This window comes from Hippichthys cyanospilos, chromosome 1 (genome assembly GCF_059441005.1).
Source record: "Hippichthys cyanospilos isolate Australia breed blue-spotted pipefish chromosome 1, RoL_Hcya_1.0, whole genome shotgun sequence".
NCBI lineage: Eukaryota > Metazoa > Chordata > Actinopteri > Syngnathiformes > Syngnathidae > Hippichthys > Hippichthys cyanospilos.
Window position 1 is genome coordinate 25374834 of NC_142369.1, and position 24261 is coordinate 25399094.

Here is a 24261-nt window from a genome sequence, read left to right on the forward strand (position 1 = left end):
CATATCTTGATTGAATAGGTCAGACTTGAAAGACTTCACGTTGCAGTGTTTTGCTTACACGTTGTTCGTCAAATGACAACCTCAAATGAATTGCATCACGTGGTAACAGACGTGCTTATTACGGATAAAAGTAGTAAACGGCGTTACCTGTTTATCCAAATAACCAATTTTGATCATCCCACTAAAAATGCAACCAGCTACCCTATTTTAGGCGTAATTCAATTGAGCCTTATGTGAAATTATATATTCACAGCTCACATGAATAATATGAATACGCTTGTTTGTATGTTTTCCATCGAAATTTCTAACAATAACTCGACTGTGAAAAGTGACGTTTCGTCCTTACATACCTTTGTAAATTATTTTGACACCCCCATGTTATTACGTTGAATGGACGTGTCCGTGGTGGAACTGAGTATTTGAATTTTCGTAAGCAAAAAGATTTCACGCTATTTAACCTTTATCAGAATGGCAATCCGACGACATGGAACTAAAACCCTTTTTTAATCTTTAGTATATTTTTATGTGTTTATATTGCATACATTTTGGTCAGGTAGGACTTTGTTTTGAGGTGGGCTCCCCCTATCAATGCTATGGACTCTTCCTGTTACTTCCTTGTTCGAACTTTTGTTTTGATGAAGGCTTGGGCACAAGTTTAGTGCGTGGAGACTGCCGCTACTGTGATTTATTTTTTGGGGAAAATGTCAACGCCATGACCGGTAATAATCGTAGAGGTGGACTGGTAGAAGGCATAGTGAAGTCGTGTCAAGAAGCCTGCTAACGTTGCTGCAAGGCTCGACACATAGTGATGTCTTCAGCTAATGTTAGCCCAAACATTCGAATGGAGTTCCCATTGCACTCATGGGTTTGGGAGAATAATTACAGGAAGCTGGAGCAGCAACTTACAATATCGCAGGTTAGTAAAGCAACCGAGGAGCTGGAAATGTTAGGCACTGCACTAACAACTGCTAGCGTAACGAAGCTAGGAATCTGCTACAAGGAAATGGGCCGTCTTGTATGACAGATCTTCTCACTGGCACACGTTTGACGTTAATTTGTACTATTTGGCTTTCTGTTTACACGTTTCAAATTTTTATCCAACAGCGCTATCTTAAATTAGTCACCTATATTTAAATAAACTCGTTCACTCACCGGGCGCATCATTAGGTACACTTGCTCAATCCATTCCGTTTTTGCAAGACCAATGCTCACTTCTGATTGACACTGCCTATCACCTATTACACATTGCACTGTTTATTTAATACACATTTGCGCTGTTTATCTCATGTAGTTATTTTGTACACCTTTTCATCTTGTGAGAATTTTGGTTTTCAACACGAATTAGAGACGAACGCTGTGGAATTGTAACTAATGTGTTTTATGGAGAATTAATGAATATGTGTTTCATTTGGCTCCCAAATTTTCTTTCCTCATGTTATACATTTTTCAAAGTCTCCCATGCGAACAGTTGGAGCTATTTATTATTGTTCGTAATGCTGGAATACTGTGATAGTGAACGGTAGAAATTATTTATGCATGAGATGCTTTTATTGTTAGGACTGCTGCACACAAGTACACATATTTTCGTAGTTTATGTTTTTGTGTGGTAGATATGTAAAAATGCAAAAATATTCATTTTAAACAATCTCTTCTGTCAGATTGGCAAGCAAAAAGTGCATACTGAAAATAATGGTCTCAGTTTATTCACAAATTTACCGCCTGTGTGAAATCTGGGCCTCTTTATTTGAACACAACACTCTTTTTGTATGAATAGCAATAGCCTCGGTTAATTTTACCTGCTGGAAGGGCCTTTGATGTATCTGCCTGTCACTATATGTCAATGGCATGGAAAGATACAACATTGTTCTCTTCAGCCAGAAGTAGGACTATGGTCGTAGTGTATGCAATTCTGATAGTTTCCAAGTCCAAATGAGTGTGGTACGATACCTCCAGACTTACAGAAAAAAAGATAGGAAAAGACCATCACAGCATCTGATCTTCATTTGGAGTTTAGTATAGGCACTTAAGAAAATAATGTCAGGTGTGTGTTGACTCCCATTGAACATTATTTTGAATGTGATGACACCCGCAATTAAGAGGCTGTGCACATTTTTGTAACCATGTTATCTCAGTTGTTTATTTGACTGATCCCATCCCAAAAGTTTTTTTAATCTCAATTGAGGGGTACATGTTGTAGGTCACATTAATGGTGGAAAAAGTTTTCCAATTATTTATATTTGTGTCTTTTTTTTCATATATATCACAGTGCAATTATTTACATTTATGTCTTTTTTCATATATATCCCAGTAATTTATTTTTTGACCAGGAGTGTGGGTATTTATTTACCCTCCATATAATGATCGTTTTTCTTGATTACTAATAGTGCAGAAGCAGCTAAAAAGCTGTTATTGTTGGAGGGTTTTGTGGCAGTGACTTCCATTTGAAGGTGTCCTCGTTTCATGGGCTCACGACATAATTTTGTGTCATGGTGGCAATTTAGACACAGTAATGTGTTAATTGTTTAATAAAGAAAAGCTATTCTGTGCTCCCATTCTGCAACATTTCTTCTTATGTCTTTTGGAATTCCTCAGAATGACATTGAGACTGTGGATCCAAGAGGTCGGACACCTTTGCACCTGGCTGTGTCACTTGGACACATTGAGTCGGTGAGAGTCCTCCTGAGACATGGAGCTCAAGTTACTAAAGAAAATGCCAATAATTGGACAGGTTAGCATTCAAGCGCTCAATGCACTGCTGTTTCCAAAATGTGTCTGACGTACATTGTTTTTTTGTTTCTGCAGTTTGTAACTTTTTACCTAAACAGTTGTTTTTGTTCTCGTTCTGTCTGTCTAGTGCTGCAGGAAGCTGTTAGCACGGGAGATCCAGAGATGGTTCAGTTAGTTCTCCAACGGAGAGACTACCTGAAAGCATCTACTGCTTTGGAAGGCGTACCTGCGCTTTTGGCAAAAATCCGAGAGGTTTAACCTGCCACATGTTTCCCTTTTATTTTCATCAATGTTTATTTTAATTTCGGAAACAAATTCTTATATTCATTTCTGTTTTCATCCACAGTCACCGGACTTCTATATGGAAATGAAGTGGGAGTTCGCCAGCTGGAGTAAGTTCTGTGTAAAAATAAATCACTTTCTTTTTAAGAAATTTTTTGCAAGTTGAGTGTCAGGACTGTAAAAACATCCACCTCAACAAAGGAAAAAGCTTTTCAGGTCATACTGGACTAACTGCATTATTTACCTCATGTATTGTAATGACTCACATGTTTTTACTTTTATTGCATTTTTCAAAATTATTTTCTTCATACACTGTTGCTTCATAGTTCCTCTTGTGTCCCGGGTTTGCCCAAGTGATGTGTGTCACATTTGGAAAAGTGGAGCAAGTCTTCGTGTGGATACTACTCTTCTAGGCTTTGAGAACATGACTTGGATAAGAGGGCGAAGGAGCTACCTTTTCAGAGGAGATGGTGTGTGTGTCTGTCTAGCAAAATAGAGAGAATCGGGTTATTTGCTAAAATGTAATTATTAATAAACAAGTTCCTTAGCAGATTCGTGTGCAGAGTTGATGGAGGTGAACCACGATGATCAAGTGGTGGACGTAGAGCGTTTCCTAATATCACAAGAGATGGAAGATGTCACACTCGACTCGATGCAGCCAGCAGAACAGGAAGTGGCTAAAAGGTTGACCACGCCGATTGTCAACACCTACTTGGACACCAAGGACATTGCTTTTGAGAGGCAAGAGTCTAAATCACTTCACTTATTGGCATCTTCACAAGTTGCGCTCGATGCTTGACCTCTCCTCCAATTTTGCATGCATTATTTGAGAGAGAGCGTTGTAAAAATGAATCTCACGCTGTATATTTTCTTACATAGCTGCAATGTTGAATTGTGCACTTGCTCTGAATGTCATTTTGTCTTTGACAGGAACAAGTCTGGGATATGGGGCTGGAGGACTGACAAAAGTGAAGTAGTCAATGGATTTGAAACAAAGGTCTTTCATAAATGAAATTCCACCAAAATGTGTGTCATTTCAATGCAAATAATGTCTGTTAATTACCCTGGTTTGCCATTACTTTCTTAGGTTTTCAGTGTGAACAATGTGAATGTAGTCATCAGGACAAGGACTGAACATCTTACAGATGAAGAGAAAGCCAGAATAAAAAGTAGGTGGATAAAAATTGGAACCGGGTCTTTTACTTTTTAATTGCTTGTATTCAATGCTATTGTAAAATTAATTTAGTAAATCATCTGTGTGCTACCTATGGTCTGAAAGTGTCTCTGAGCAAACCGTGTTAAGCAAATGTCTTTCATAAGGATTGCGTCAATGCAGAATTTCATCACCAAGCCACATTTACACTTGTCAAATAATGTAGAATTGTGTGACGCATGACAATGGTAATAGCGCACTATTGAAACAAGTGCTTCATTGCAACATTAGTCCAGTTTCTCTCAGAGGGCTGTTATGACTGTGAAACCTCACACTTGTAAGCACCCCATCTCTTATTACATATAAACGACAAATTTATGTTATGCGGGTTTTGAAATTAGAAATGTTCAACTACTGTTCAAGTAGTTAATATTACTTAAATTACTAAAATAGTTAATATTTTGTGTTTTTAGGAAGGTAGTATTTATTCATGTGTTCATATGACAACATGAAATTGGGTACATATTTTAGCCAGAATCATAGAAGTTAAAAAAACATGATTTGCTTTGACTGGTCCCAAAAATGATGTGGTTCGCCGGATTAGGGCCTCAGGCCACACAAGTTTACAGTTACAGAATTAATTAGATTTAAAAGCAAAGAAAACAAATAATAAAATACCTTACTACAATTATGTGCGTTCGGTCCACCGACAAGACTTTCTAAAACATGATTTTAAAAATACTTTGAAAGAGTAAAGTCATTGGTATGAGGACTGGATTTAAAAGCATTTACACTTCATTGTTATGGTTTGAATTTGTATTTTGAGCCAATAATAGGATAGCGAGCAAATTGGGCCATATTATATACAGGTATAGAAAAAAAAAACATCTTCTTCCCCAAAATTGTGAATTTGGAAGGGGCTAGTATAAACATTCTTCACTTTTGATTGAGTTATTTTCAACTAAATAAGATGTTGACTCAGCTTCGTCAGTCTGACTGACCACCTAAAGTGAATATGAGGCTCAGTAATGCACTTAGGACAACATGGTGTACATGAAGTGCAACTGTATGTAAATACACCCCATTTACCACTGAGCATTATGTTCGAATAGGATGTGTGATTTTGTTTGCATGTATGCATGCGTATAAAGCTTTATTAAAAGAGAATAGTGAAAGTGAATTTTCTCTTGAAAGGTGAAAGGAACATCCTGGAGTCTCTGCTTGGGACCGTTGAACAGCACATAAGTGCACAAGGGGTAATGTGTAATGTACTCAAACACATTGAATGCATACACTCTGCAAAAATGTTTTTCAACCTTTTTTGAGGCGAGGTACACTTTTTTTCACGTTTTTTTTTTTTTTTTCAAATTTGAAACTATACCCTATATTAACAATAAAAGCTTTCAAATCAAAAGTGTTATCAACGGGACGCCATTAAACACAGTTTAACGCAATTTAAGATCTCGTCTCAAAGTACCGTGCTGCCACATATTCAGGAAGAATCTTTTTTTTGCACGATTACGCTGCAATGCGCTTGTCACACAGCTGACAACGGCGCCATAGTGTTTTCATAAATTACCAAAATAAAAGTGAAATTGGACAATTTTCCCACTGCACACCTGAGTATGCCTCGCAGAACGCTACTGCCCAGTGGTTGAAAAACACTGCTCTACAACAGCAACAGACTGCCTATCCACATTACAATGAGATCTAATCCAAGAGCCGCATAAAAAGTGATCAAACGGGGCTCGAGAGTAGACTTTGTGCACTGGTTGCATTGGTGTGGCCAGCTTTTTTTTTCTGTGGTACACCGTGACAAACCTAAGGCGCACCCAAATGTTATACTATATTACATTCAACACTGCAATTTTATACATGTACTCCTATGATGTAGAACAATACATTCCTTTGATAAATTATTCCAAAAGAATGCACTTCAGCAAATATTAATCACCTCTCACAAAGGTAAAATCACCGGTGCAACACTTGATTTTTTACGGGCGTATCATTGGGATAATGACGCAGGTTTCCTGGGCACCCAAATATGTCTCAGTCTAGAATATGATCAGAAAATGGGACTGGCACTCAGAGAGGAGGTGTCTTACAAGAACCAAAAGTGGGAAAGGAATGTTTCTTCATTTGTTGGTTGGCAAGCTATTTCCCGCTTCAAAGAGCAGAACATAAAACATTACAAATGGACTGGAAGTGACATTTTGATGTCGTTTAGTGACTGAACCAGCAAAACGTAAGATGAAATTTGTCAGTTCATCTTTTTTCAAAATCAGAATTTAAAGGCTTCTTCCTTGGTCTTGGCACCATTTTCGTCAGGTTTCACGGGATACGTGAATTGCTTTTATCTATAACTTTGGAACTAACACAGAGATGTATTGATTTAACAATATACGAGTCCACACAGTATATCTTTTTTGTAGTTTGCAGAAATGTTCGATCCTGCGATCACTAAGTATGATGCCTCTCTGATTGTCAGACAAAACTGAAATGATCATGGCAATAAATGAATCCGAACACAGTACGGCTTGTTTTGGATCTCAATGCATTGTGCCAGTTAAAACATGTATTGCTCCCACAAGTTGATGAGACGCGTGCTTACTGTCACAGGACCTGACACTTGAATATGCAACCGCCACAAATCCCACGGCCATCACTCCAGAGGAATATTTCAATCCCAATTTCGATTTGGGCAACAGAGACATCGGCCGACCGATCGAGCTCAGCGTGCGAACACAAAAGTCAGACGATGATCCTTGCCTAGTTTTCAAATGTATTCTGCATCAGCATTCAAGCGGCGTTACCTTCTCACACAGGTTTAAAGGTACATTGTGGATGAGCGAAGATCATCCCTTGTCCCTGGTGGAGCAGGTGACCCCCATCATTGACCTCATGGCTCGGACCAGCTCGCATTTCGCACGGCTACGAGACTTTGTCACACTGAAATTCCCTCCTGGATTTCCTATCAAAATCGGTGAGTGTGAGGACTTTGAGGATCAGCAATCACTTTTTCTGCGAAACAGCGCAGCCACGTCACCATTTCTTCTGTTTTTGCAGAGATTCCTCTATTTCATGTGCTGAATGCCAGGATTACTTTTGGTAACGTTAATAAATGCAGTACTGAAAAGGAAGCCAACGTAACACCAGCAGTCACTCCGTCATCCTCCGGAGACGACGAAGAGGACAGGGGTAGAGACACACTCGACCGCACAACCGCATTTTGTCTTTGCTCCTCAACTGCGACTCTCATGTGTATCCAGTACCGCCGACGTTTCGGGTGTGTCCTTCTGTGTTTACGATACCCGACAACTACCACCGCCGAGGGGGAAGCCGTCAGGCTCCTGCGCCCAGTAACGATGAGGAGTTTTTGCAGTACGCCATCCATCAAAGTCTCTTGGATTCCCACGGGGGCCTAGACCTGGTGAGGCCTCACAGATCATCATCCCTCATTTGCTTCTCTCATTGAGAATGTTTGTCACTTTTTTTTTCTCACTGCAGGAGGGGATAAGGGATGATACGCACAGTGAATACACTGACGGCATGGTCAACAGCCAGAGTGACAGGTATCGTATCGCATGCTTATGTGATATCGATAACCATCGCTGAACCTATTCATGATAGAAACATTGACTGTAATTTGCAAACTTTGGATGCAAATACATTTTATCTGTCACACCTAATTAGCCAAAGAGCATTACGGCCTATGTCTTTAAAAAAAGACAACAGATGCCTCAATTTAACCTTTGCATGTCAGCATGACCCAAATGACTGAGTGACCTATGCAGACCTGAGGGGAAAACCCATTTTGTAGCAGGCACACTGGTGTTTTTCTTAATAATGGGATAAAATCCGTATCATGGCCATTTAGATACTGTGTGGTTGTCTACGGCACGTTTCCTACCATCGGGTACATATTTAAAGTTGGAAATATCTCACAACACTGTACCAAATAAATAGACCACTGAAGAAATGTACTCTATTTGTACTAATTCAGTGTGAATGCTCATAGTTTGGAGTGGCTGTACATTTTTGATTTGGATGTAGACCTCCCATCTCACGAAGCCTGCATGGCCTCTGTGGTTCCAGGAGTATCCCAGAGGGGGTGCTAGTGGATTTTGCTGACACCTCCAGCCCCACCAGCACCTTCTCCACCTCAAGCCACGACTCGGAGCTCCACTTGGCCATGGAGCTCTCTGTGCGGGCACAAGAGCGTGAGGAACGGCTCAGGAAGCAGGAAGAAGAGGAGCTGGAGCGGATTTTGCAGCTGTCGCTCACCGAGCAGTAGAAGGATGAAAAGGGAATCTGAATCCATTCGAAAGCGGCCACCGCACCTCGTTTACCTTTCCTATGCAACAGCAGATTTTCCCTTTAACAGCCTGGTCTTTCACAGGCAAAGCCTGCCTAATCTTAACTGTTTTGAGGGTGTGTGTTTTTTTTTTTTTTTTTTTTTCTTTGTAAGAGGTTATACGTTATACCGTATCGACATGCTGAGTCTCCCTCTTCCAGCTTGATGAATGGGCCCCGGGGTGTTGTGGGCGTTTTGAGTACTTCTAACAGAGGCCCGTCATATCTTGGTCTTAAGGCAGCTCCCAAGAATGTTATCGCAAATGACTACTTCAGGTGACTCCACAGATGTTGCCACTTCGAGTGCCATGATACATTTTGTAAAATCTTGGCATGGCTCAAATCCTAAATCTCTACTAGGATAGTTTGGAGAATAAAAATATTCTATTGCCGAAAACCACGAAGGCTTTTAATGCTACAAGCCAATCTCCATTGGATAACGGAAATTTCTCAGGGTCATGTTTTAACAACCCTCTCTTTGGAAGTCAGTTTTAAACTACTGGTAGTTTCGCTTATCTCTGCCATACTAACTAAAAGTAGATGCAGATTTCTTGTACTTTGCAGAAGGCTAAGAACAAAACGCTGCAAGAGGACATACATTCCTGCAGCAACTGTATATATTCTGTTCTTTTAAGCGGAATTTGTACAAATTGTCTTGCTACCTGAGCGAATACCAGCAATAATGCCTCAGTTCAAAAATGCAAGTGCAGTCTGTGCACGGCTGCAGCCCTGAGCAAGCAGTCTTGATATTCCGGATGGCAGTCGGCCTTGATTGTTTCTCCTGTAGCCACAAACAACTGCAGACCTCGAGTGTGTGCAGGCATGTCAGCCACATCAGGATTTTTTTTTCCTATTGTCTTTTAGCATGTGCCAACAGACATTTTGTCTGTTACTTGATGGGAAGTTTAGCTTGTGCCACTCAAAACTTTTGAAGTTTTTTTTTCTTCATCTGAAAGAAAGCAAGTCGTACCCAACGTGATGTTAAATAACCACTGTAATGTTGTTATTTTAACGAGTGACCAACCACTAACTTGAGCGCTTTCTACAAATTTTACCCTCCGTGGTACATGACGAAAAAGGAGCAGACGTAACGATATCCTTTTGCCAACGTAAAAAAACAAACTTCTGTTTAATCAGTTGAGTTCTTTGTAACACGATTTGAGCTTCAGCTGTTCCTGAAATAAAAGCACTTTATTTCCATAAATACTCTTCAGTGACTTAATGCATGTTATAAGAATGCAGGCACACATTTTACAAATCTGGAATTTTAATATCCTTTTCATTCTTTCCCCTGAGTGTTAATTTGATAGTCAATACAAGAAGGCAATGCGCCTCAGGAAAACAACCAATCATAGCGACAAGGCTAGGCTTGCGCGCTATCAAATAATTTGTTGTGCACCCATGGGCACACCTGCACCTTACACTGATCCATTGCCCCACCATACACTTCTAATGGTGTGGAACTAAATACAGTAACTAAAGCACTTCACACCGCAAGTATCGGTACCATTGATGAACTCATTCCTTGTGTGTGAGGCGCTGCAAAAGGACATCTGCTACCATCCAAGGAAAAGTTCTATGCACCATCACTTTATTTTTTTCTGCTGCCTTTCTCGAGTCAACTTAAAGGAAGCAATGCCAGAACTTTGAAATGAAAGATGCATCTTGGCGCGTTGCAGTCTACATCTCACCTCACTGGTAGGCAACCATGTCAGCGTTTCCAATTATGGGCGCTGGACATTGGAGCGCGTCGGAGTCACACTCTCTGTCTTGGTGTTTTTTTGGGGGGGGGTTGCAATGGTTATTTTGTATATCAAATCAGAGGCACGAGTAAAGGACCAAGATTTCTCACAGAAAGCATTTATGTGATCCAGTAATGTCAAATCACTGACTAAACTTTTTTTTTAACTCCCGTTTGAAACAATGTGTTCACATTTGTGCTTCACAGTGGTGTACTGTAGTACAAAAACTCAGCGGAGTTGCCATCCAACCCTGCAGGTTTAAATAAGCGACACTTGACTCTTATAGTTTTGAAAACACCTAAAACATTTATTGACTATTGAGATGCATTTCATCTGCGCTCATATTGCCCGTACTGAAAATAAATGACAGATAAACATGTAACTCAAGTATGGTTTGCACTTAATTTCTACATGCATAATGTGGAGACATTTTGTATACCTACATATTGCATGAGAGGGATCAAGGTGCCTCTAATAAATAGGAAAGTGGCAGAGCCACTTCAGCCATTGTGAGGCCCACCTTTTCTCTGGCGGGTGGATTTGATAACCATCGAGTGGCCCCTTAGGTTGTTTGATTGGAAGTCTTTTTGTCTCCGTGTTTAAGGTGTCAGCAAACGCTCATCGCCTGGGTAGAGGCTTGTAGACGCACACGGCCATGATGATCATCAGCAGCAGGAGGACACCGAGGACGCTCCCCAGCGTAACTGGACACACAAATTCAGCAATTCATACTGTTAGAACGGAATCGTTTGTTTCTGGTTCGCGAAAGGGCGAACGAAAAAAAAAGGCGGAGTCATAGCCAATCATACTCGCGTGAATTGGGGTTTCTTACCCAAATTTTGCTTCCGTAAAACTACGTAAGGTCTCTCGGCGACTGGAGACTCTTCGTCTTGGCCACCCACCATTACCACAAGTGACACGAATAAAGCCTGTGGAACGGCGCCTAGCATCCCAGCAGTGGAAAAAGAAAGATGCTGATGAGAACGAAGACGACGACGGTGATGGGAGAGCGCGCTTCCGCTAAGCGTGCAGGGTCCTAAAACCGTCGCGTTTTTTGAATGAGCATAAATCAACCACTGAAGTGAAAGGCCCAACTCGTGGAACTTAAAAGATCGGTAGGTAGGCTTAAACGAACAAAATTAGTCTCAGTGCGGCTGTGATCTGCATTAATTACAACGGAGGCACGTTGCTGCACGAGTGAAGCAAACCAAGCGACTATCATTAGCATTCAAAACAATTGTTCATCTGAGTGGGAATTGATGCCCTACTGTACAGTTAGCATCAAGAGGGGCCTGATGGTTTACGTCTACATTTCAAAATGGTCAAAGCAAATGTTTGATATTAAAATCAGGGTAAAATATTTAAACTGGGTTTCAAATAGAAACCACAGCAAATTTCAACAAGGTGTAAATGTCTTCTATCCAACCAACATATGTTTCAATATATATATTAGTAGGTCTGGTAGTAGCTATTACACAGATGGAGGCAGTCATGTTTCTTTCAGTTACAAAAAGCTAAGGTGGGAATCTCTCGCCAACGTAATTCAAATGACGTTTTGGATGTCAGTTTGTGTTTTGTGTCGAGCGGGTTTCTGGTTTGTATGTCAAACGCAAATAAAAACGGAACATAGACATAGATGGTTTGTTTGCCAATTGTGAAAAAAAGAAGGAGAAGGAAGAGAAGGGGGCAGGGTTAGGCATTCGCTCCACGCAGCACGTTTCATGACATATGCACGAGGATCATAAAATGCACAGAATGTAAGTCTATTTCTCAATACTCATTTACTGCTCTTGTTGCCCTATTGCTGTTTTTTGTTTTGTTTTGTTGTATTGCCTACTTTATCATTTGCTCAATTGTGGAACGTAGTCTCCTGGGGGAAGTGAACAGAATAAGAATTTCATTGTGTAGTATTACTATGCATATGACAATAAAACTCTTGAATTTTGATCATGATCGGTTTGGAAGTTAGAATGACTAATTATTTTACACATTTGAGTTCAGCCACCAAACACAAAAGAAAACACACAACAAGAATTGACCTTAGCCTGTGGCTTCCCTCTATGACTATTGCATGCATTGTGTTCATGCCTCCTGTGCCTGGATTTCTGTCCTGCATTCTACTTGACTGCTAAGAGTTGTTTTCATTTTCTTTATGCCTGCAGATGCCTGGGGTAACTAACCAGTGTTGACATATTTGCCCTAGTTTGTAGGTTCAGTGGTATTATGCACTGAAACCAATGGCGAATTAAAACGTATGCTCTCTCTGTGACACCGTAGTGCGCGTGCTGCATTCATGTAAAAGCAATTAACGGCAACTTTAAATATTCCATCATGCGTCTTTAATGTTATTCACGAAATTCCGTATGCTTACAAAAATAAGCTTTAATGGGGCAGTGTGTAAGATTTAGACTGTTTTTCATTAAAAATGAATAAATTAAATGATTATAACATTCAAAAACTAATAATTGTGTTCTTAACAACCAACTGTATGTTTTAAATATAATCGTAGGTCTAGTTATCACATTACATGGGGGGGGGGTGGCACTTCTTCGGAGGCCGCCATGTTTGTTATAGCTACGGACAATGGTAAATGCAACACTTCCTGCTGTCCGTAAGAAAAAACAGTTGAAAATCCTACAGAGTGTCCCTTTAAGACGAAAACAACAACAAGTCATTATCGGCCTACCTTTGGGGAATAATGATCAGCAGGTCAATGCAATTAAGCTTAAAAAAACGATTGCAGCAGATCCATTTTGGAACGTATAAGTACTGTTGTCACCCCTGAATTTGATACATAGAATTAAAGTTGGATCTGCATGCAGCAGCCACAAGACGTACTGGAGAGGTATTGTACAAACAGTATCAAATTTGTCCTCTTTCTGGAAACCATCATGACAGTGCGAAGCCTCCATCACGTTTCTAATCTCTGAAATGTCAAAGAGCAATCAAGAATTGATGTAAAGGTCAAGCTCCTTGAGGTTATATATATTTATTTTGCATGAATCATGTACAGTAGGCCTTTATCCTTTACCCTCGTCCGTGTAGAACTTGTTTGTGCACATCATTTCTGAACCCGTACCGTTTGCTTCCAATTTGCAGCAGTGCTTTACAAGAGATGGGAAGTAACATATACGTCGATACCTTTGTTGCAACCGATGTAATGAATTTATAGGGTTTGAGATTAGATTTTTTTTTAAGTCATTCGTTTGATTACAAATACTGAAATGACGATTACAGATTTCTTTTGCCTATATATTAGGAATACTATATGTACACTTTAGTCAGTGGGTTTGAACATTGTTAAATAAGTGTTTTATTACAGTGCTAATATCACATTTCCTTTTAAGGGTTATGTGTGATCATGCCAAACCTGTATGCGTCATCATACACTTCCTCCAAGAAGTCCAACTGTTTAACTCCTAACCATTAATCTTAATATTTATTTAAATTCAATTCGCAATAGAAAATGGATGGATGGAATTACAGTAATCATCAATCTGTCTATAATACACTTATGGTAGGAAGCGTACGATGAAATAAACATTTTAGTCTATAAAAATATAAATAAACAATGGCTTTGATTTTTACAACAAAATGGGATAAATGATACGATTATGGCTTGACTTTAAAGTACATTACACAAACAGTAACAGCTGCTGTGGGACCCCCAGATAAAAAAAAAAAATGTGTTCCCTTCTTTTGCTTTTAAAAAAATTGTTGATTCGCCAATACACAAACAACTAGTTAATGGCATTTATTTTCATGTTATTTACACATCATTAAGAATTAATGCATGATATCTGTTTGATTTATCATCAATTTGGAACATTTCTCTTCCGCTCTGTCAAACTGCTCATGGTAGGTAGATGAGCAGCAGCCTAATAAGAAACATCTCTTTTATGCGTTTCCTGTTATCTACTTCAATAGTCACTGACACAAAGACGCTTTGATCAACATCGGCTGAAAGCTCAATGGTGGATCATGCATGTATGTTACAGTCTACTTTATTCTCTTGTATGTACTGGTATACCGTACCTTCCTAACGCTTGTCTTTCAGAGGGAATGATTTTTTCATCACAAAAAAGTCTTTCAAAAGTTTTCGATGAATTATTTTGCTTGTGTGTGTGTGTGTGTGTGTGTGTGTGTGTGTTTGTTGTATTAGTGTCTATTTCAGTGCTACAGTACTTTACTGCACACCCTGTGGGAATTTGTCCACAAATGGAGACAAAAAAAGCGTGCTTGTTGTTTTAAGTTTAGAGGATATTTTGGCATATTCTAAATTAGTATATTAGTTAAACTTGATATTAAATGTAGGATGATTGCACATTGTGTGTAAGTTTACTATGTTAAATACATAAAATAATCATTGACATTTTTTTTGGGGGGGGGGTACATTTCATTCCTCTTGTTAGATCTCAAGAGTACCAACCAAAACAAATGATTTTAAGAACAATTCATACAAAAATCAAATCAGACATTTACTGAAGCAGTATATTTATACATTATATGTATACATTATATATAACTTCTCATCACATTACTCACTGGTTAAAAAGAAAAAGTTGAATCGCTTACACTGCACGTACAACCTCTACCCAATTTGTACATACACTGATATATTTAAAAAAAAACATTAAGGCAAAAACAAAAGGCTAATTAAAGAGATGTGAAACAGATCAAATATCTCTTTTAAACTACAGTAATGTGGTTGCACACTCACCACGACATCACCAAATTGCTCTTGGTGTTGTACAGTGCAGTTCTCTGTAATGTACAGTATGTTGCGATTGTTGACAGATTCACTTTTCTGTGATGGGGAGTAGGAAGGGGGGTCGTAATCCAAGGAAAAGTCTTCACGCATGTCTCATTTGTCTTTATTTTCATTCAAATCGGTTGGTAGCTGGTAGAGAATCCCACACATCATGCTTGTATGATGTATTACAAATAACTACGTAAAAGCATCAAGGTCACTCTCAAAAATGTAAGGATAACACATGAGCGATACATTTTCAAACAGCTGCCAGAAGTACATCATATGTAAATGACATACATTCACATACAAAACATGATTCACTTTTTTCTAAATTAGTCTAGGTCATCTAACTTTTAAAACAAACTTGTTTCAACACACACATACATTTATATTTTGAAAACAGCGAGGAAATATCCCCATGCAAGGCAGTGCACGCTCTTATTTTCCTTCCTTACAGTTTGTCAGGGTGGAAAAAAAAATACAGGGTGCAGACTTGTAAAAAATAAAAGGACGATGCTATGAAACACCAATTTGCCCTAATGTTGCAGGCACACTCTTATTTCTTTTCCAATTTGAGCAAAAATGTAGCTTTTTATTCAGCAATTGGCCTAGGTCAATCACACACACGCACACCCACAAGCTGTAAACAGTCATTATGTCACAGATAAAACTCTTCAGATACTAGACAACCAAGAATGTGTTCATCTGCAATATCTTCCTAAGGGACGATGGCCATGTTTAGGCTGTCGGCGTGAATGTCTGGTAAGGTCCTTTCCGGTCTCAGACACACTGCCAGCCTCTGTCAATTGAGAAGTGATTCCATCAAGAAAATGTGCTACGTTTTCCACCCGCTTGATGCAGTCTACCTAATTTTATTTCATTTTTATTCTTTTTTTGTATTCACAGACCTGTTTGAGAGATCCTGGTGTCCACACCATTTTGTATACCATGAAAATGGGGATCCACATTAAGGATGAAAAGCCAATGATGTAGCCAACTGTGATGCTCCAATCCGGGTACTGATAGTCAAACAGTGTGAGTATTGGGGCTTTCAGCAGGGAGCTCACCATAATATACTGGAGATACAAGGTGAAGCGGGACATTACCATACAGCTGAGACAATATATTGTGCCCAACAATATAGGGCACAGTTTGATGAATTCTTCGCTTTGATCAATATGCATTTCTGGGCTGGAAATGCGCCAAAAAGTTAATAATATGCGTTTGTTGATGTGAGGAAAATGCAAGCCTAAATATACTGTATTTTACGTACTGGAGCCATTTTCAAATTTTATTAATGCATGGTAGGTATATTGGACACTCTAAATTGTCCTTAGGTGTGTTTGTGAGTGTGCCTCTTTGTGTGCCTTCCAACTGGCTGGCAACAAGTTCTGAGTGTACCTTGCCCACTGCCCAAAAACAGCTGTCATGTGCGATTGTTTTGGGGATAAGCAGTCAAGATAATGGATGCATGGATTTCAAATCGAGCTATAAGTTTGTTTGTTTTGGTTTTGGGTTTTTTTTTGGGTGGGGTGAACAGGCTCAAATATAAAGTACAGTGTTGCATTTACTTTCAAATTGTCATGCATTGAACTGAGTTGAAAAATGCAATAAGGAATATTGAACACATGCATATGAGAAAAATGTCTGTCTGCGTGAGTTGATGCACCATCTGTGTTCAAATGTCTATTTTGTAACGGCGCCACATAGATACTATGCGTTAGTTCAAGCATTTACCATCAAATACTAGCATTAAGCTTGTGGATTTTAAGACAAAGTTATGTAGTTGTTTTAAATACACGTTGTTCTCTTTATGTTGCTTGTCGACTTCAACTGGGAGTGACAATAAACTTGAAGCCTCTTCTTTAGAGGGATATTAATTCATTTTTAGCAGCAAAACGTTAGTATTTTGTCCGTAATTTTTGTCCTCTGCACTGCACTATTCACTTTATACAAGCACCTTAATAATACTTGCACTAGACTCCAACGATTCACACTATTCTGTTTACACTGTTAACAAGCACCTTAAGTATACTTCTGTACTGGACTTATGTGTATCTTTGTGTATTTTATTTCTCATATTTTATATCTCGATTTGAGGATACTGCTGGAAATGTGAATTTCCCTACGGGGATGAATAAAGTATCTATCTATCTATCTATCTATCTATCTATCTATCTATCTATCTATCTATCTATCTATCTATCTATCTATCTATCTATCTATCTATCTATCTATCTGTAATTAACTTTACTAAATAAGGAAAAACTACTAAATAACGTTTTTTTTTCCATCTTAAGTTAATACCTCAAAACATATTTTCCGTTGCTGTCAAATTAAAATGACATATGGCCAGGGCTCAGCTTTCATCTATATTTCTACTAAAATAAACAGATTTCTTACCGCCAGAAAGGCTGGACTGATGGCAACCCAGCACACTTTCCAAAACATTCCTGGGGCTTTGCCCAGCATGGCTTGAACATCATTGCTGAATTTGTTGACACCTGAAAGTTAGGGATGGGAGACAAAACGGTTCGGGTTTTGTATCTTACAGCTAATTCCTTTCGATGCAATAGCGGGAAAACAGTCAACCAATTCATCTTGCGAGTACCGTAGAACCAGGCTACTGCAATGGCCTCAAGGAATCCCACAGCAATGATGGAACATCCGACCCCAAACTCCTCCAGCAGCTTCACAACGTAGGCGCCGCCCTGCCATTTATCCAATGTTAAGTCAGTTTATTTCCCCCCCTTACAAAAATACTACATCTTGATAAATGGCAGGCTGACTAAGTGGTCCAAATTCTTAAAAAAGTGAAAATCAAAAGAAACTTACATTGGTAAGAGTGCTCAAAGAGCCCAGGAAGCAGACCACCACCAAGCAAAGGACAAAAAGTTCCCGCCTTTGAGAGAACTGATCGGGATATTCGTCCAACACGGCCGTAATGATCGCCTCCAGCCCACCAAACTGAAACAAATAGAGATTACTTGTACTCTTCAATTTGTCCATTTGTAACATACTATCTGTGAGGGATAACATGTGTTTGGCATTACACCAGATGAAACACTGGGGAGCATTTATTTCCAAGTGATTATGTTGTTATTTGACTTGATTGTGTACCGCATCCAGGTGTCAAAGCGTACCGTACTGTCCAGCCCTAGAGTGATCATCATCACAAAAAATATAATGGCGAAGAAGGTTGAGCCCATCATATTGGCAATGGCCTCGGGGTACGTGATGAAGAGTAAACTGGGTCCTGAGGTCATGACAACAATTTATGAGGTCAGTGTAAATTTAGATCATTTTCCATCTCTTGTCATCACCTTTATCTTTGGCCACATCCTCAACTTTCACGTTCCTCATCTCCGCCATGTAGCCCAGCACTGTAAAGATGACGAACCCTGACACAAAACTGGTCACGCAGTTCACCAAACTGGTCACGATGGCATCGCTAAAGAAGCATAAAAGAAAAGACATCCAGTGGTTGCTTCCCTTGTGATTTGCCATAGCAAATTTTATCATTGAAAAAGCAAATTCTTTTTCACGCAGGCTCAGGCAATTTTCAACTACTTTTTTTTACTGAATAAAATAAATGAAATCCCTGTACGTTAACCTCACCTTCGTGCACATACTTTGCAAGCTATACACATTGCATTTTCTTTCCTAATTTAGTAAATGCTTTTAAAGGCAATAATTAGTTATTTATGATTTTATTTCCTTTAACCACTCAAATTGTTCAATGGCATCAGTTCTATCCATACATAGGAGGTTAAATTTATTAACGCTCTCAAAAAAAAAGAAAAAAAGAAAACTAGTATGGTAAGTCTTTGTAGCCTGTGAAGTGGTGACGGCACTCATTAACTAGTCTCTATTGCCACCTACTGTCTTGAGGTGAAACAAGTCAACAAAGAATTTTCCATTTGCAGTCAGTTTGACTGCCTTTCAATGGAGTGTTGCAAAAATCGCAGGAAAATCAATGTAATAAATCCCTAAATAATCCTCTTAAATGCATCTCAAAAATGTTAATTATTATGGTTTTATATGGTCCAAAATTTGGACAATAATTATTTTTGTAAACAAAATCTCGCACATCCAGCTGCAATCACATAATAATGTCAGCATCGTTGCAATTAGAAATTGTACATGTTTTAATCATCTGCTGAATATTTCACCTCCCTAGTGTGTTTTTTTTCCCATTGATTCTTTTAGAATATCATCAAAAATCAAAGGAATTTCCATAATTGTATTGTAATGCCACAAGAGTTAATGTACGTTGTGTTTGTTTGTCATTTACATTTATTTAAAAAACAAAACAAAATGATTTAATGCTCAGCAAACTGAGTCAAACAAGGCATCTCATTTTTGACCTGATAGTAGTGCGTGGCCCCCTCATTGAAGATGAAGAGTTCACGACCAGCTATTTGCATCGTCTGTCAAGCTGTGGTTTTAAACTCTAATGTTGCTTCTTTGCTTGCAGCGTCACATGTTTAGTAGCCAAATCTTGCCGGCATGCATCAACAACCATTGAGCTGCTGCTCTTACACATTTCATCTGCAAGTTCACTTTTGGTAATTCATTGAGAAGTGTATTTGACACATCGTAATGAAATGCAGTAATTGTCTGGGATGATGCAAATATTTAAAGTCTGCAGGAATCAGCTCTTACCGATAGCAATTGTTAGTGAAGGGGTTATAGCTGGAGAGCGCAAGGAGCACTCCAAAGCCCGGGCCGAGGGAGAAGAAGATCTGAGCGGCGGCATCAACCCACACCTTTAAAAATGTGGACATGAAAGCATCAGTCTGCAAACGCAAATTCAACTGTAACAAAATCACTCGAATCAAGGTGAAATTCCCAGTAATTCCTCACTGTTATTTTCCCGCGGTATGTGTAATTGTGTGCAAGGAAGCTAAGTAATGTTGTGTCATTAAAGCATACACTGTAGCTGCCTTGTTGGGAGACAGCTGCACGCAGGGAGATCTGAAGAGCAGCGCATTAAAAAGAAGAGGGAAGTGATGTGAGTCAGAAAAAGGAGGCCTTTGTTAACGGGTAGAAAATCTAAACCAATTATGCATCTTATTATGCCGCTCTGTAGCTTATTTATGCATCTCATTTTGTCTCATCCATATTCGCCCCGACCAAAGCTCACAGGTTTTAGCAAAGCGCTTCAGTGAGCCCTTCGGGAGAGAATTAACAGCCTTTGACCGTTAGTTTCTCACATTCGATAACTATAAAATCATATTGCCATTATTATTACTGTTACATTATATTCTAAATTTGATGGGTAGCTAAAATTTTAAGTGATATAAAGAAGCGGCCAAAAAAAACAAACAAAAAAACTAAGAAGCTGTTTTTTTCAATGGGGCAATTTTTTATTCTCTATCGACGAACTTTTCCAGGTCCCAAATGATTTGGATGCTTTCTCAATACAGGCATATCCGGTGCTCAAAATTAATCGTGATTATAATGCCCCACAATCTAGAGCAGCGATTATCCTTTTATTTGACCTTTTATCGATGATGTACCCCCTACGAAATACTTTTTCTGCCAAGTACCCCCTAACCAGTGCAACTAAATTGTGAATGAAGAAAAAGAAAACTATTTGTAGCTGAATGAAATTGAAAAAAATAAAATCAAATAATAAAGGCATGTGACATTTTGCAGATGAGTCACTACAAGACAATTTAAGCGATAAGTTGCTTTGTGTTCCAGTTAATTTGCTCTTAATTCGAAAAGAAAAATGTACTGTTCCTCTCACGGCTTTAAAAAGTGTGAAATCTGATTTGCTGATAGCTGCAGAAACCCTGTTAAAGTCTCACTTGCGCCCTGAAGTTCTTTTCACGTACTCCCAGGGGTAATTGTAGACCCATTTGAGAAGTGCCGATCGACAGCACAACCTTGACTCTTGGTCACTGTATGATTTCGTTACCCAGAGTTTAGGTCCATGTAAAGAAATCATGTAAAGTGTAAACATTATTTTTTGAATTTCCTTTTTCTTTTTTGACTTAACATTTTTAGTACCTCTCTTATCTTTCACACACTGACCACATGAAGCATGCTGATCACTTGTACAGTATAGTGGATTCAAGATTTAACTTTGTATTTCAGAGTAGAGTGCAGAATAGAAGTCATAGAAGTGGCAGAAAAACTGCTGACGTCGACGGAGGTAAATGAGCAAATTCAAACAAATTAGATGAAACACTTGTACCGTGACTAACAAAAGAGTTAGCATTGCATAACCTCTTTGGAAATGTTTACTTTCTGAGAATGGGACCACTCACGCTGGTCTCCAGCAACTTCCCCCAGTTGGGTTTTAGGTAAAACTCCACTCCTCTCCACGCCCCTGGCAGAGTTGCACCTCGGATCAACAGGATAAAAAGGACAATATAGGGCAGAGTGGCGGTCACCCATACAACCTGGATAGGAGAAAAGTCATCATTTTTTGTTCCGTGACGGGGGAGAAAAGCAGTGGCGATGTTTTACCTTTCCAGAAGTCTTGACCCCCTTCCAGAGACTGAAGTAAACTATGGTGAAAATGAGAAAAAGGCAAAGCATCAGCTGCCAGCGAACACCTCCCACATTTGCCAGACCGGACGACTTGTGGATCTCAAGGACATTCCTCCTGTTAAAATTGAAGACATCCTGCCGTCAGCAGCAATTCAACACGTAAGTCTCAGCTTTTAGCAAGACGCTTTAAATCAAGTCATCTAACATGACATGTTGAATCTTTTTATTCTCACTTACGTGCACTTACGTGTAAAATTCCTCTGCCGGAGATCGGGAAGAATTTGTCCAAGTGACATTGTCCATGCCAAAATAATTGGTGCAGTTGTCAGTGTTCCACACATTGTCACAATTTGTCCATGGCAAGATGGTTGAGAAGGAGGAGTAGAAATAGAAGAGGGCCCAGGCAATGATGGTATTGTAATAGAAGGAAACATACAGAGCGATGACGCAAATGGCATATCCTATACCTGAAACACAAACGATGAGAAACAAAAAGAAATATTCCAAAAAATATATTTGTCATCTTTTTAATTATATTTTGCTTACATAACAACACATACCGTATTAAAGATGTCTTGGTAAAACACGTATTTCTTTTAATTGAATAACAAGGTATTATATAGTATTTCCTCCAAATTTGCACAGTGGTTGGCTTACCTTTGAAAATGGGACAGATGTGTTTCCATATGGATATGGCTCCAGTTCTATGGAACTGTCCCAGAGCCAGCTCCATATAAAAGAGGGGCACGCCGCCAAAGATGGCCATCAAAATGTAAGGGATAAGGAAAGCCCCTGCACTCACACGCAGACAAATGCACGCGAGCCAAGGTTAAATGTACAGTTATGTTAAGTACTACAGTATATACAGTAAATAATAATAAAAATAAATGCTACATTTTTATCATTTTGAAAAGTTACAATTTGACAATTGAAGTCCCCAAAATTGACAAATACCCTCAATGGGTTAAGAGACTTGAAATGTAATTAAAATCGTCCTTAGTTACTTTTTCTACTATCATTGTCAAGTGTGATTTGTGTTATGGATGGGATTTACAACAAGTAAATCTAAATTCAACCATACCACAATCACAAATATAATTTGAGAAACTGGACTACTCCTGGGAGTTGTTATACATTTAAGAATTGCATTTGATTTGTTTTGTTTTTGTTTTTTAAATCACTCATGTTGTTTTATTCACAGTATGTCTGTTTTTTGTTTGTTTGTTTTTTACTTGTTGATCAGATGACGTATGCTAGTTAGTTTCTTAAAAGCTGAATGTACTGGAATTAAAAATCTTGTCATGTAAACATGACGTAAAGTGTCGACGGAATGTGTTTATGTTGCTTTTAAACGGCTACTTTCAGCACCACGGACAGTGCTTGTGCACGCTCATTCTGCAATTTGCTGATTATTCTGAAATCTTAATATTACATATAGGCCAACGCTTACCGTAAACGAACGATGGTGAATATGAAATAAATGAATTGATAAAATTCTTACCGCCACCGTTCTGGTAGCATATGTAAGGAAACCTCCAAACATTTCCCAAGTCCACAGCAAAGCCCACGACAGACAAGAGAAAGTCCATCTTTTTGCTCCATTTGTCCCTTGAGTCCGTCTGCGTGATAATCGGCACCGGGACCGCGTTGGCGGACGTGTATCCGAGGTTTGGGGAGCCGTGGTGGATCACACTACCGGCCATGACCGCTGAGATCTTTTGGGCCACCTGACAGCGAAAAGTCAGCCAGAGGAGCAGCTCCGTGAGGGGAGGGGCGGGAGTGGGGGGACTTCTATAGTGGTGAGTGGGGCTTGTGGGCGGGGCTTAGATAGACACCTGGATTCCGGTAAGAGAGACTTTAGAGAGGATCTCTTTGAGAGTGCAGTGACAATAAAATGAGTTTGTTATAGCCCGTATGTGTTGCTGTCCACATTGAATTAAGTCATTAAACTTTTACAGCAAGATTACAATTACATTTTACAATATGACAGCCAAGCGCAGCATTAGCTACTGTGTACACACGATATTTCCACAAAGAACTTTTGTGGGACCTTAAATGGAATGTTACCAGCTTCATGACTATCTCTGAATAAAGTGTTACACATGACTATCTGAATAAAGTGTTACACCTGTATATACTGTAGTATATTGATGTTCTTTCGTCTCTTGTATTCTTCTAATACGCTTAATGTTTTTTTAGACCTCAGGCACGTGTTCACATTCTCTATATCTCTTTCTCATTAGTGATTAGTGATAAGTCTTCTAAAGCGGACTTTGAGCAAGAGGAGGAGTACAACCTGGAATGGTCATGAATCGACACACACACACACACACATATACATATATATCAATCTGGTTTGTGGGAGCAGCAGCTTAAGCAGGGCAGTCTGGTCTTCCCTTTTCTTTTTTCCAGCTGTTCTGGAGGAGCCTGAGGCCCCAATGACTCGCTTCACTCAGACATCATACAGCAGTGGTTCTCAAAGTAGGGTCCTGTATACTTGTCCAACTGAGTCTGCTTGTGAGTAAAAGGGCATTAATGTTTGACATAAATGATTTTTTTTATTTTGTTTCAAACATTTGCAAATTGGGGTCCTTGGAAAATGTGCTTTCTAAAAGAGGTCCCTGACTCCAAAATGTTTGACAACTAACTGTCATAGAGGGTTCCGAGACATGCTTTGTCTGGTCGCTCACCTATAGTCCTACGGCATATTTGATGCATCACAATTTTTTTGACTACTGTAAACTGCA

The 24261-nt window shown here is 39.2% G+C and overlaps 2 protein-coding genes and 2 long non-coding RNA genes across 6 annotated transcripts; 2 read left to right on the forward strand and 2 right to left on the reverse strand.

Moving 5' to 3' along the window:
• The first annotated feature begins 208 nt into the window (after positions 1-208).
• ankrd13a (ankyrin repeat domain 13A) lies at positions 209-9719 on the forward strand. Of its 2 annotated transcripts, none has more exons than XM_088402145.1 (15): positions 209-916; positions 2593-2728; positions 2855-2979; positions 3074-3119; positions 3336-3479; positions 3558-3750; positions 3940-4006; positions 4097-4178; positions 5357-5418; positions 6782-6912; positions 6988-7145; positions 7229-7360; positions 7432-7592; positions 7670-7734; positions 8258-9719. In XM_088402145.1, the coding sequence occupies exons 1-15, from the start codon at positions 809-811 to the stop codon at positions 8454-8456; spliced, it is 1809 nt and encodes a 602-aa protein (XP_088258271.1). In that variant the 5' UTR covers positions 209-808; the 3' UTR covers positions 8457-9719. The 2 variants fall into 2 exon arrangements, with proteins under 2 accessions (XP_088258271.1, XP_088258349.1); XM_088402223.1 differs by having other exon boundaries at positions 212-916; positions 3561-3750.
• Positions 9720-10543: 824 nt separating this feature from the next.
• On the reverse strand, positions 10544-11382 carry LOC148429847 (uncharacterized). The gene is made up of 2 exons (XR_015866399.1): positions 11090-11382; positions 10544-10961 (listed from the first exon to the last, which is right to left on the reverse strand). It is a non-coding gene; the product is annotated as an uncharacterized LOC148429847 (long non-coding RNA).
• Positions 10908-22827, forward strand: LOC148429848 (uncharacterized). 2 transcript variants are annotated; one of them, XR_015866400.1, is made up of 4 exons: positions 10908-11372; positions 15917-16045; positions 18140-18292; positions 18387-22827. It is a non-coding gene; the product is annotated as an uncharacterized LOC148429848 (long non-coding RNA). The 2 variants fall into 2 exon arrangements; XR_015866402.1 differs by lacking the exon at positions 10908-11372 and adding an exon at positions 11795-12014.
• On the reverse strand, positions 14820-23262 carry slc6a4b (solute carrier family 6 member 4b). Its single transcript, XM_088421584.1, has 13 exons — positions 23016-23262; positions 22172-22306; positions 21762-21981; positions 21491-21629; positions 21289-21423; positions 19676-19779; positions 18334-18461; positions 18154-18266; positions 17846-17977; positions 17622-17721; positions 17414-17514; positions 15919-16086; positions 14820-15809 (listed from the first exon to the last, which is right to left on the reverse strand). Exons 1-13 carry the CDS (start codon positions 23215-23217, stop codon positions 15729-15731), a joined length of 1758 nt encoding a protein of 585 aa, XP_088277710.1. The 5' UTR covers positions 23218-23262; the 3' UTR covers positions 14820-15728.
• Between the last annotated feature and the right edge of the window lie 999 nt (positions 23263-24261).